The sequence below is a fragment of the Pteropus medius genome, unplaced genomic scaffold, assembly GCF_902729225.1.
Source record: "Pteropus medius unplaced genomic scaffold, Ma_sr-lr_union100, whole genome shotgun sequence".
NCBI classification, from domain to species: domain Eukaryota; kingdom Metazoa; phylum Chordata; class Mammalia; order Chiroptera; family Pteropodidae; genus Pteropus; species Pteropus medius.
In genome coordinates, this window is record NW_024350927.1 from 4,366,556 (window position 1) to 4,380,400 (window position 13,845).

General features: G+C 55.3%; 1 protein-coding gene across 1 annotated transcript in view; it reads right to left on the reverse strand.

The window, feature by feature from the left end:
* TNFRSF1B (TNF receptor superfamily member 1B) overlaps positions 1-13,845 on the reverse strand; it is a 36,137-nt gene that overhangs the window by 9,262 nt on the left and 13,030 nt on the right. The window contains exons 2-8 of the mRNA XM_039842187.1: positions 6,693-6,792; positions 4,844-4,972; positions 4,222-4,371; positions 3,616-3,709; positions 2,985-3,223; positions 2,400-2,477; positions 1,787-1,821 (exon numbers count right to left, since the gene is read on the reverse strand). Of these exons, the coding sequence (XP_039698121.1) occupies positions 1,787-1,821; positions 2,400-2,477; positions 2,985-3,223; positions 3,616-3,709; positions 4,222-4,371; positions 4,844-4,972; positions 6,693-6,792 (825 nt within the window). The remainder of the gene's footprint in view (positions 1-1,786; positions 1,822-2,399; positions 2,478-2,984; positions 3,224-3,615; positions 3,710-4,221; positions 4,372-4,843; positions 4,973-6,692; positions 6,793-13,845) is intronic.

A 13,845-nucleotide genomic window follows, 5' to 3' on the forward strand; every position in this document is an offset into this window, starting at 1 on the left:
CAGGCACACAGCCTGGCACGGGGCTCAGCCAGTGCTGTGTGGGGCTGGCTCAGACCAGTGCGTGATTCTTCCCAGCTCCACACTTAGTAGGTCCTGGGTAGCTTGAAATCGGCCATAGCGGGTGTGTTTACAACACAGAAATGAGCTAACAGGACAAACAGGGTTTGGGGTGTTCTTCCCTGCCCAGAAGGCCAGCTACCAGCACACACTGGTCTCTACAAACAACAGCACTCAAGAAACAGTGGAGTTGGCTCGCACTCAGCGAACGACAAACTCAGCAAAGGGAAAGGAGAAGCAGAGGTTGCCAGTCACACCCAGGACGTCTTCACTGCACTGAGGATTGGGAAACCCTTGGTGGGAAAGAGAACGTGGCAGCTGGGCTGTGGGCGTGGAGCCTGGAGGGTACACTTGCTCTGCATGCCACCAGGCAGCAGCTGTCAGCACCGCTGAACCGAAGCCAGAAAAAGAAAGGGGTGGCCTTCGTGCCCTGGGGGGAATGAGAAACAGTTTGAACCCCCAAACCAGTGCTAAAACACTGTAGGGCAGGTCCTGAGCACTGGGCCAGGAGTCCAGAGACATATTGCTGTGTGATCTTGGACAAGTCACATTCTCCCTCTGTCTCTCTTTGCTTGTCATCAAAATCAAGACATGAAATCGGTCCGGGGTCCCTACCAAGTTCAAGCCCTGTACAAACCTCAGGCACTGGGCCACCCAGGGCTGAGCTTTCCCCTAGCCCGGTGCTTCTCAACTGGGAGTGACTCTGACCTCCAGGGGACATTTGGAATGTCTGCAAACGTTTTTGGTTGTCATACCTGGGAGGCAGTGCTGCTGGCATCTAGTGGGGAGAGGCCGGCAATACTGCTACCAGCCTGCCAGGCACAGGACGGCCCCTGACAACAGAATTATCAGGCCCCAAATATCAACAGTGCCTTGGCTGAAAAACACTGCCCCGGCAGGAAGGGGGACACGGAGGAAGCTCCCGGGGTTCTGTTTCCTCGTCTGTAAAACTGAAAAACTGAGTAAAAACCCGACCCTGCCTACCAGGTACAACATGACAGAAGCCACTGAGTACTGGCTTACGCCACGGCCACGCCCTCTCCCTAGTCCTCCACCACTGAGGTTTTGGTTACTGGCAGCCAAATGCCTTCGTAATGGAGAACTGATGAAATACGACGTCAGTGTCTTGTTGCTAACAAACGTCCTCCACAGACCCTATTTTATAAAAAACATCAAAGGCAGCTGCTTCGATTCACATCGGGGGACCCAGGGGCCAGCCCACTAGCCTCCATCCCAACCCCAGAGACGGCCCCCGGGGCTCTCTGTGGTACCCCAGCGCTCAGCTTGAAAACCACTGCTCCGTGAGCAAGTGCTCTGTAAGTACCACGGAGATGCCGAGGATGGATGCCAGCTGTGTAGGTGGCACAGCCCTGCAAGCCGGGCCGAGCAGCACTGTCCCATTTAATGCTGAGGAAACAGAACCACAGGCAACTTCACGTCTGCCCCAGGTCAGACCACAGATCCATGACCACACGCTTGCCACTGACACCACTGACCCACCTGCTCCCTGATGTGGCATTTCACACCCAGTCTCCCTTATGAGCCCATGGAGGGCTGCCTAAGCCCCGAGGACAGACGCTGGCTGGCCTTTCCTCAGCGTCCTGGGGCTCTGCACGTCACCTGACACTGCGCAGACCAATCTACAGAACTTGCTGCTTCCTGAGGGACAACCTGACCCACCGAGGAGGAGAGCAGGGGAGCAGGAGGGGGAGGGCTGGGGGGTACTCACCACCTTGGCTTCTCCTTGCAGGCAGAAGGGCTTCTCTGCAAAGAGGAGACAGGGGACAAGTCAGGGAGGGTGACTTCCTCAGGCCACGTCCGTTCTAACTAAGAAGGCAGCATAGGCCCAAGCAGAACCCGTGGAGTAGGCCCAGCCCTCGGGGCAGCGATTACCTACCAGACGAGGTGCACAAAGACCCCACGCCCAATCCTCCGGCTGGTCTGATATCGTTCCACCCCCGCCTCCCCAACCATCCTTCCGGTTCCCCACCCTGCTCGTGCCATGCCCTTTGCTTAGCACGCCTTCTTTCCCCCCGCCATCAAAATTTTACACAGCTCAAATGTCACCTGCTCCATAAGGCCCGAATCCTCCAGGATTCCCAGACAAGAATCCCGGACTCCGAGAATCCCGCCCCTTGGACAGCCCTGATGGTGCTTGCTTTCATTAGATAAGTTCGTGGGAGCGTCTTCTGCCCCAGGCTCTAAACTCCTACAAAACTGAGACTACCATATCCCATAAAGCTGTGCCCAGTGCTGGACTCATAGAAAGCGCCCCAGAAAAACTTCCTGAACAAACGGATGCATGAACAAATGAATGAAGGAAAGAAGAAACAGAAACTTACTTTTCTTCTGGGTCATGATGACACAGTTCACCATCCCTATGATTAGTAGTCCCAAGGCTGTTACACCCACAATCAGGCCTAGAAGCGAAAACGAAGCTCAAAACAACTGCGAAAAGCAAACTCAAATGTATCAAGGACCCAGCAGATTAGTCAGTGACTGAGGATGGCTGGGGCTGTCTCAGATGAGGGGCAAGCCCAGTCCAGAGGTCTCAAATTCAATTACAAAGCAAACAAACAGAAAACTGTGTGCCAAACAAAACATGTCTGTCGGCCACATTCAGCCACATTCAGCCCGAGGGCCACGGTCCGAGATTTCTGGCCTGATGTAGTTCTAACCCCACAGAGGAAGCCCACAAGGTAACCTGGCCCAGCCCACCTACAACCTAGGGGTTCATCAGAACCGGCCATCAGAAGAACATATCCACTTTGAGATAAATGCTGGCCCCACCTCTCCACACCCAAGGGTTCTTAGTGACGGCATCAGGTCTTGGAAGAAGACAAGTTTCACCACCACAGAGGGCTCTGAGTAAGTCTCTGAGATAGGAAGGAAAAGGGAAGGAAGACAAATGGGCCCCTTTGACTTACCAATTGGAAGAGAGATGTTCCCTGTGCTGCGTCCTTCAGCCGGGAGGCTTGGGAACATCGGGGGCTGGACAGCGGTGCTTGGAGCTGTGCTGGGCCCCGGAGTTGACTCCACGCGTTGGGATCTCGTGGACACTGGCTGGGTCATGAGGGGTGAGCCTGGGGCCACTCTCGGGGTGGGGAGCACAGATGCGCAGACCGCATCCATACTTGCGTTGCCAGGGATGGCCACAGAGCTGCAGCTGAGCAGAGAGGAGGCTCGGTCAGGGGTCAGCAGAGGACAGAATGGCTCAGGGTAACTGGGCTCCCTCGTAGGAGGCAGGCCGGCGGGCAAGGGTGCCAGCAGCTGGGATGGGGGAGGGAGTCCATGTACCAGGCCCGCTGTCCCTTCCTGTCCTGATGCTCCCCACTCAGCCTTGACTTCCATGGTAAGGCTGCTGATTCCCACGTGTGCTCTGTCCTGGGACCCTCACCCTGTCAGATAAACCCGTCCTGGTATCGAACAGAGCTGGGCAAGGAGGTGAATGGGGGGATTTCAGGCACCGTGGCACAGCTGCTCCGTGCTCTGGACCCCGCCATCATCCGGGGACAGCCCCTCCCTGCTCCTCCAGAACCAAAGGACTCAGACACTCACCTCCGGTGGGGCCTGCAAGTATCCGTGGATGACGTCGTGTCAGAGAATGTCCCCGGGGCACAGGGAGCACACACCACGTCTGACATTGGAGTGGCTTCAAGGAAAACGTAGAATCTGTCACCAACTCAGATGCTCAACACATAGTCAACTGCAGGGCCCAGAGCCACGGGTAGGCCTTGGCACTGGAGCCTGAGGGGCAATCTGAGGGGCCCATGGACCTCTGCCTGCCTTCTACCCCTTAAAACACACACACACACGCACGCACGCACGCATGCACGCACGCACACAGCTGGGCAGTTTGTCCTTTAACTAATTCTAGTGATTTCCTGGTCTCTAGGGCCACCCGGGTTCATCTTCCTGTGACACCACCGGATTTTCCAGTAGCTTAGGGCTTAATTGATCCATCTCTGGATTCCCCGGGGCCTAGCACAGAGTAGGTACCTAATCAGGTGCGCTGGAAGAAAGAATGAATGGGGGATGGGTGGATACCCGGGTCGCAGGCACCTGGCCACCGCTGACAATGTTCTTGGGCTGGGCTGAAGAGCCGATGGCCATGAAGGAGAAACCCAAGGGAGTCCCCAAGGCCTGCTGGCCCCGGTCCCGTACCTGGTGTGGCCACGCCGGAGCCGGGGGAGCACCTGCTCAGCGGTATGCACTGGCGGCACCCCTCCTGCCACTTCAGCGTGCAGTACCAGCCTGGCCTGCACGTGCAAATGCGGTTCTGCTTCCGGGTGCAGGCTTGAGTTTCCATCCGGTCTGGAGGAGCAGCAAGGCAGCCCAGGGTCATTCCCGCCTCCGCTGGCCCTGCCCACCGCCATGCCACTCTGCCCTCTCAGCCCGCTCCCCACCCACAGAGAGCTCTGACCTCCACCAGGCTGCTGGCCCCGCTTCTCGCCAGCATGGGGCAAAGAGAACACTGGGCACAGAGTCCCATAGCCACATGGTAGCATGAGCGACCACGGCTGCTCTCCAAAGTACCACTTCCTCGGCTCTAAAAGGAGCACAGTTCTCCCCCCGCGCTCTCGGCCTGCCTGCCCTATGGGGCTCCAGAAGAGGATTCAGTGAGGCACGGGATAAAAATGCCATTGAAAAGCCGGTGCAACCTGATGCCCCGGGGCATGGAAACGAAAGGCCTGGGGTGATCCCGGCCAGCTGTCAGCTAAAGGGGCTGGAGTGCGCGGTGGCCAGGCCAGGACACTGGGGACCACCCCTCGCTGGGCCCACTCACCGGAGCTGCAGCGGGAGCCACAGCTCAAGCACTCAGGGACCCAGTTCCAGAGCTGGGTGTACGTGCTGTCCTCGCAGGGGGAGCACACCGTATCTGAGGTCTGGGTGCAGAACGACCGTACGTGGTAGCCTGAGAAAGCAAGGGTCAGAGGTCTCAGTGGGGCAGGGCTTCTGCCCAGATCCTGGCCTCATCCACTGTTCCCCAGAACCCCAGAATTCTGTAGCCTAGCTGCAAAGGCTCTTTGATGGGGTTCCTACTCCTTCCCATCTCACGTCTAGCATATACCAGCTGTCACTCTATTGCTGAACCCCCACTGCTCATGAAAAATCTTCCCCTCCGCTCTTTTCAGATGCCTGGAATTCCACCATTGGAAATGCCTGTTGTTAGTCAGTCACACTTTAGAGAGAATGGGTTTGCCAGCTCCTTTCTTCTTCATAGTTAGCTAAAATTCTCCCCCTGAGAGAATAAACTAGAGAGGGGGAAAGGAAATAGAAACGTAGTATAGTTTCCTATCAAGGCCTGAAGAGAAGGCATGCCAAGGATGGGAGAACATCAAGGCAAACCTTTAAGGAGTTTCTCTTCTGAGCTTTGAGCCCGATGCTGCCATACTCACTGCTGTGTTAATCTAGTAACTTCTTACAAAGTCCCTGCCAGTTAATAGAAGAAAGAAGAGTCGCTTCTCCTGGAGTCTCTTCAAATAGCTGTGGAAAGTGACACATACAAATGTACCTGCCCACACCTCAGGCTAAGGGCCCAGAGCCTTCCGATGGCTTCTTGGATCCCGCAGAATAAAATCTAAACTCCTTACCACGGCCCCTGCTTACTCAACTCGACCACACGCTGGCCTTGCTATTCCTTAAGTTCACCAAACAGGCTCCTCAGGGCCTTTGCACTTGCTGCGGCTCCTGCCTGCCATGCTGTTCCCTTCATATTTGCATGACTCGCTCCCTCACCTCCTGCATGTCTCTGCTCAAGCGTCAGCTCCTCGGAGGGGCCTTCTCTGACCTCCGTGTATAAAACATGTCCTACTGCATCTGTCTCCATCTGCCCTACCCTGCCTTGTTTTCTTCACGGCACTTATTCTGATAGGACCACACATCTGTCTCCTCTGTTGGTTTATCTGTGCCTCTACTAGAAGGCAAAACCCACGAGGGCGAGGATTTTGTCTGCCCTGCTCTCTGCTGTATTCCCAGCACTTGGTGCCTGACACTTAGTAGACACTTTATCAACATTATAGGAATGACTGTATAAATGAATGAATGAACGGACAACACCGGGAGTTGTGCCACCGGGCTCTTCCAGCTGGGGCTAGTCCTCGAGTCCACCATCTGTGAAACGGGTAAGCATTCACTGGTTCAGTCAGATGTGTCCTGAGCATCTATTAAGTGCCAGGCATGGTGCCAGGTGCTGGGGATGCAGAGGAGAACAAGCCCAGTCCCTGTGCTGGAGGAAGGCACAGTGCCGGCAACAGAAGAGGAGCCAGGCTGCGACAGCGCGGGGCGAAAAGAGCCGCTGCCACGAGGGACAGCGGAGACCACCGGGAGGTCGAAGGAGGAACCGGATCTGGCCAGTGAGTCCAGGCAGGGCTTCCGGAGGAGGGGGACAGCTAAGCTCCGGTCTAAAGGAGATGTAAGAGCTTCAGAGAAAGACAGTATGGAAGAGAAATAGCGTGTACAAAGGCCCAGAAGCAAGAGGGCGCATGGGGCCAACTCAGAGAACCGGAAGGAGTTCGGGAAGCATCTAGGACCATGACCTGCCTCCCCCACCCTTGCACACACACTCCCTCCAAGGCGTCAGACCCCAGGGACCCAGCCAGTCTGAGGGTCAGGGCCCGGTGGCTGTCCCTCACCAGGAGGACACATGCTGCAGCACCGATGGGCTCTCTTGTCATAGTATTCTCTCAGCCGGCATGCGCTTCCAGGCTCCAGGGCATAGGGGATGATTGTAACCTAGAAGGAGAAAGGAAAGACAGCCATCAGCTTGGCCACCTGTGGACTCTGCCATGCCTGACGCCCAGATCCCATCCCATGCCCTGCAGGTGTTAGGCTCTCTCCCTGCTGGGGCACTATCCACTGACATGGGGACTTCTCCCTTTGGGGGGAGGGGTAGAGGGAGAAGAAGGAAGAGTCCCTCTCTCCTTTTACCTCCTGTCTCCCTCCCTAGTGCAAGTCTTGTGGCGCATGTCGCCCAAGCTGCACACACACACACACACACACACACACACACCGTCTGCAAGTGGAGGCACTGAGCCTGCTGGCCAGAGGGTGGGCCTGGCTCCCTGACTCCCTCAGGGCTGATTCAGGTCCCTTCTCCTCTGGGCTCTGAGAGTTGGATACGGCCCCTCCCAACAATCATCTCATTGTGCTGAAATGGGAGACCAACGTGTCCTCCTGTCCTGTGTGGGTGCCTGTGCGAGCGTGCACACATGCACACACACGTCTGCGATGCACAAGGCAGAAACGACAGCCTCATCAACTCTAGACCCTCAGCCTCCAACATGAGGCCCACGCCAGAGATGGTGCTCGTTAAATAAGTTATTTGTTGATGACAGTGACAACCACTGACCATTTCTTGAGCACTGACAGGGTGCCACGTGTTGTTCTAAGTACTACAGGTGCTCTAGTCAGTGGGCTCTGCTGCACCCGCCCGGACCCCCTATACCAGCAGGACACCCACCCCCCAGCAGCCCCACAGGTGTTGCCTGAGAATGACCCCCAGCCTTCAGGAGGGACGGAAGCTGTGGTGGAGTTCCTGCTCACCACCCCCCTCCGGCCACTCCCGCCCCCGCCCACCACCTGGGAGTTGTGACTGCTGGAGCCCGGGGCAGCTGGGCCCTTCACAGGCCTCCGCACTGAGAACGCGCACAGGGAAACACAGCTGCCTTTCCTGCTTGGCCTGGCAGGCAGCCCCAGAGCCACCCTGGTGTCACGACGATCCCCGAGGGCCGGGGTTTCCTGATGCAGAGCGGTCTGGGGCTCTTCTTGACCCCACGATCTTGCCCAAGCCGCCTCCTCCACCTAGGTCGGCCTCATGCTTCCTGTGACAAAATTCCATATGTCCCTTCTGACAGCAGCCGCCTCCTGAAGGCTTTCCTGCCCACACCCCTCCCAGAATAATCACTAGTACCCCGAATCCTGATCCTCCTTCCTCACAGCTTCTGGCATATAGGGCGGTGCCCCAGCCTCTAGACGGGCACCCCTTGAGGTTGTGGGCTGGGATCATGCTTTATTGCCCTAGAGCCTGGCATGTCGTAGGTACTCAGAGGTCGCTAATCCAGTGGCCTTCACTACAGCGTCATTTCTTGGAGGGTCCCCCCCTGCACTAGGGCCATGAGGCGCAACCATGGAGCACGCACCATGCTGGCCGCCCCTGAGCCCTTTGCCCACTCCCAGCCCAAGCCCAGGGCCAAACCCCAGGAAGTCAGCTCCAGCGAGGGCGCTGGAGAGATGCAGGGGGCTGGCAAGGGAGGTGGGATCCATTCTGCATAACCTAAGAGTCTAAAAAAGTAACTGGCATTCCGGCCTGGACAATAAGCTCGCGTGCCCATGGCTGCACACGCGTGCACACAGCACACGCGTGCACACGGCACGTGCACTCCACCCGTCTGGTCCCGGAGCAGGCTCCCAGGCGCCTGGGTGACAGGCGCAGCAGGGGTCCTGAGAAAGTGTACCTTCTGCATCTTCCTTCGCAGGCGCTGCAGGGGCGGACCCAACTATCCCCCCAAGGCCCCCAAAATGGGCCTGCCCTGCAGGCTGCCGCTGTGCGGCTTCCCTAAGGGAAGTGAGGCTGTGTCTCCGCACTCTGCTGCTGCCCCCCCTCAGACAGCACGCAGGAGGACAGGGAGGGGCCGCGCAGGGCGGCCGACACAGGTCACCTCATGCCCCGCATCCCCGCGAGTGCGCCCACAGTAATCAAGGGAGCCCCTCACTTACATGGGGCCTGAGAACCACAGGGCCAGGGGGGCTCCCGGTGGGGAGAGAAACTCTGGCCTCCCAGGACAGCCCCTGAGGGGCAGCAGAGGAGGGCCTGCCCCGCTTGGGGAGGATTTCCTGTCAGGGCCCAAAGGCTTGATGGGAAAGGGCATTGCCTTGGCCAAGTTTGTTCTCTCTCCACCCGCAGGCCAAGGATTCCTGGACAAAGGCCGGAGCTCGACCCCCACGGCCCCCAGGCCACTGCCCAGTGCCTTTCCGAAGCCTCCCCTCAGGGTCTCTCCCTGTCTTGCTCTGAAGGCCTTTCCCTTCACTTCCTCCTGCTGCTCTGAGGTGGGGGTCAGCCCTCCCTTGAGCAATTTCTAGGCCTGTTTATCCTCTTGAATTAGGCTCCAGCCTGTCATGCATGGCTAAACAATGAGGAACAGAAAGCCCCTCAGCCGAGCGGGACAAAAGGTCACTCCCGCCACTGCAGGGCTCCCCAGAGCAGAGGCCCAGTGGAAGCACAGCCCTGGGAGCTGGGCCTCAGGTCACCACAGGGGCCACACAGGCTGAGGGTTCCTGGAGGTCCCCAGCACATGGCCAGCAGCCTCTGGGAAACGTGGGGCTACGGAAGCTTCCAGTTCCTTTGGCTGGTGTGGGGGAGACTCAGATGCACGCACCACCCACCCATCCACAGAGAGTGATGACTGACATTTTTAAATGAGGAACCACATTGGATAGAAGCTGATTCACTCAGCATGTTTAGAAGACCCGAGCCTACAAACCAGGGTCCCCAGGAGTACACTTGGAAGTCACTGATGAGCGTCAGCCACCTGTTTAACAGGGGGGCAAGTGGGGCTGGAGAAGACAGGTGATAGGAAGGTGGATGATGGATGGATAGATAGAAAAATAGACAAACAGATAGGTAGATGGGTAGGTAGAGAGATGATAAGTGAAAGGAAGGAGGGAGAGAAGGAAGGGAGGGAGGGAGGGAGGGAGAAAGGACCATCTAACATCCAATTTACGAGGCAGGTCTGATTGTGTCCATTCACAAACGAGGAAATGGAAACAGAAAGAAGCAAAGCCACTCCCTGGTCTCCCAAAGGCTCTGGGCCATTCCAGGGTTGGTGGCAGCTGATGGAACACTGTGCACGAGGAGGCCCTCAGGGCCCGCCCCTCACCCACCCGGACCTCAGAGATGCCTCCAGATGAGGGCTGTGGCCCCATTTCCTCTCCTCCACATGGGCCTCGTCTTCCTACCATGGGAGACGCCTGCAGTCAGGAGCAGCTAATGTGCACCCAGCACCCACCGCGCCCCGGGGGTGGCTGTGCGAGCATGATCCAGTCTCATAGAGGCTCCTCACCAACATTTCGGAGATGCTCAGAGAGGTGACAGGACGTGCTCAAGGCTACCCCCGAAGAGCTGTCCTCCTTGCTGCCCCCAAAGCTGCCTCCCTTCTCTGCAAACCCTGGGAGGCCGGGCCCGGGACCTGGCTCCCAGAAACTCAGCACCCCCTCCCACCACGTGACCTCATCACTCCTCCAGGTTCTCAGCTGCAGCCCTTCAGGGAGGAAGGAACACAATGGGACATTCGTTAAGCACCTACTATGTGCCAGGCAAGGCTGCGGGCACTTTACAGAATCCCACTTCAGCCCCCCAAAGCAGGCGGGCTTGTGCCCATTTCACAGCTCAGGGAGATCAGGTTGCTTGTCTGAGTTCATCGTGCAAGGAGAGGGCGGAGCAGGAATGTGACTCTCGCCCTGGTCCCACTGGAGAAATCGTTGGCTCCTTCCTCAGGGCAGCCGAAGGAGCCAGCTCCTGGGATCTGCCCTGAGTCACTGCCATGTCACCAGCTCCCATTTATCCACTTCCGTGCTAAGCAGGGACTGAGGCACTGGCTCACATGGACACACATGCTCTCTCTCTCACTCAGGCTCTCTCTCTTACACACACACACACACGCACGCGCACGTGTGCGCGCGCGCATGCATACAATGCTGGGGACCCCTCTCGGCCTCGAGCCAACAGCCTCTGACCTCAGCTCTGACCTGGACTGCCAGGAGACCACCAGGAACCTCAGAATGATCCCCTCTTCTGCAGAAGGCAGTGACTTTCAGCACCTAAGACCCAGCTCTTCCCAGAACTGCCTGTGTCCCCGGGCTCCTGACAGAGCCCATCCTCTGGCTGGCAGCTCCTGGGCAGGAAGGAGCAGGGGCAGCAAAAGCTCAAAGGCAGGAGTCTGTGAGCAGAGAGGGTTGGCCCCGCTGATCGGCAGCTAGAAGGATGCATGGGAGCCGATGAAGAGGGAGCCGAGGCCCCAGAGTGGGGGTTAGGATTGATGCGCGGCAGCTCAGGGCCGGCAGGAACCTTAGATGTCTCGGAAGACCTCCCATTTAATGGTGGAGAGAATCAGGGGCGAAGGTGGAAATGTTCATTCATTTGTTCATTCATTCAACGTACTGAGCACCTGCTGTTCCAGGTGCTGGGCAGACCGCCTCCAACGCATCCAAGTCCCCGCCCTGTGGGGGAGACTCAGTCACACACAGAAGAAAAATGTGAGGTGACGGTGGGGGCCCAGAGAAAAAGGAAGAGCAAGGTGGGGTCAGGAGCAACAGGGAGAACGTGCTCGGCATGTTCCGGGCACCCCAGGGAGGCCAGGGTGTCTGGGAGAGAGCTAGGGGACAGAAACGGTGGCAGCACCTTGTCCGGGGAGTTCGCTCCAAGCCAACTAGGCACCCTGCAGGGTCGTTTACACGCATCACCGTGTGAGTCCTCATCCCAGCACTGGGAAGGTCAGTACCACGACTGTCCCCACTCACTCAACAATACCGAGCCTCTACGAGACCTCCTCACCTGACCCAGTTTTTCCCAAGCATCAAGGTGACGCCTGTGTCTCCCCCACCCCAGAAAGACTAGACTTCAACCCCCCAGACCCACCCCCAAGGTCTTCCCTCCCACCACTCAGGCACTCCCTCTACTGTGGGTGGTAACTGGCTTCTCTGTGACTCAGTTTCCTCATCTGCAAAACGGTGGTGGGGGCCTGGTTGGTGCTCTAAGCCCTTTCTAGCTTTGGCGGCGGCTTTTTGTTTTTGTTTTTGTTTTTTTGGCAGAGATAATTTTTATTTTAAATAGCAGAGATAATTTTATATAGAATATTTGTAACCTGTATTTCTCTTTTTTTAGTAATATTGTTTTATTTTATAGTTTTCATACAATATGATATTAATGTCAGGTGTACGGCATAGTAATTTGAGATCTATATAACTCACAGTGATCATCCCAATAAATCTCGTATCCCTCTGCCCCGTACGAATTTATTATAACATTATTGACTATATTCCTTATGCTATACTTTATATCCCCATGACTATTTTGTAACGACCCATCTGTACTTCTTAATCCCCTCCCCCTTTCTCACCAACTCCCTGATCCCCCTCCAATCTGGTAACCCTGAAAACGTTCTCTGTATCTATGAGTTTGTTTCTGCTTTTTTGTTTATTTTGTTCTCTAGACTCCACGTAGATGTGGAATCCCATGGCATCTGTCTTTCTCTGACTTAACTCCATTCAGCACACCACCCTCTGGGTCCATCATGTGATATTCTTTTCCATCCCTTTACTTTTAGTCTGTGTCTTTCCATCTGAAGTGAGTCTCTTGTAGGCAACATATGTAGGGGGCTTGTTTTCTTATCCACTCATCTTTTGATTACAGCACTTACTTCTTTTTCATCTGAAGTACTTGTCGATAGATATGTAGTTATTGCCACTCTTCATTCATATTTTTGATACGTAATTTTTCTTCTTCTTAAAGAAGTCCCTCCAACATTTCCTGTAACACTGGCTTGGTGGTGATGATCTCCTTTAGCTTTTTCGTATCTGGGAAGCTTTTTATCTGTCCTTCGACTCTAAATGATAGCTTTGCTGGATGAAGTTGTCTTGGTGGTAGATCCTGAGTTTTCATTACTTTGAGTATTTTGTGTCAAGCCCTTCTGTCCTACGAAGCTTCTTTTGAGAAATCAGCTGCCAGTCTTATGGGAGCTCCCTTGTAGGTAACTAACTGCTTTTCCCTTGCTGCTTTTAAGATTCTCTTTGTACTTAACATTTGGCATTTTAATTATGAGGTGTCTTGGTGTGGACCTCTTTGGGCTCATCTTTTTGGGGACTCTCTGAGCTTCCTGGGCCTGTACATCTATTTCCTTCCCCAGGTTAGTGAAGTTGTCCATCATTATTTCTTCAAATAGGTTTTTCATTTCCTGCTCTCTCTTCTCCTTCTGGTACCCCTATGATGTGAATGTTATTATGCTTGATGTTGTCCCAGAAGCTCCTTAAATTCTCTTCATTTTTTGCATTCTTTTTCCTTGCTGCTATTCTGATTCAGTGTCTTCTGCTACCCCATCCTCTATCAGTAATTCGATATTCTGTTTCCTCTACTCTGTTGATTCCCTCTAATGTCCTCTTCATCTCAGATACTGTAGTCTTCATTTCTGACTGGTTTCCTTTTATAGTTTCCATCTCTGTTTTTACGTTTTTCATCTCTGTTAAAGTTCTCACTGAGTTCATTTACTCTTCCCCTAAGTTTCTTAAGCATCCTTATGACCAGTGTTTTGAACTCTGCATCTGGTAGATTGCTTGACTCCACTTTGTTTAGATCTTTTTCTGGAGCTGTTTTTTTTCTTTCATGTGGGACATGCTTCTTTGTCTCCTCATTTTGGCTTCCTTTTCTTGTTTCTTTCTAGGTACTAGGGAAAGCTCCTAAGTCTCCCGGTCTTAGTGGCATGGCGTTGTGTAGTAAGTGTTCTGTGGGACCCCGTGGCACAGTCTTGAGAGGGGTCCAGCTGCAGGCCAAGTTCAGCCCCAGCCTGTGCTCTTCCAGGACCACCTGGTAAGAGTCAGCAAGCAATCCACCCATGGCTACCACCTGTGCTGTGCTTATAGTTTCCTCAAGAGGCCATGCCAGAAACCAAGGCCAGCTGCTGCCAGTGCAGGGCTTGGAGCTGCTCAGTAAGGGGCACAGGGCACTCCAAGGACACCACTGGATATGGCTTGGGTGGGGCTGCGAGTGAGGAGCAGCAGAGTTTCGGGGAATCTTCT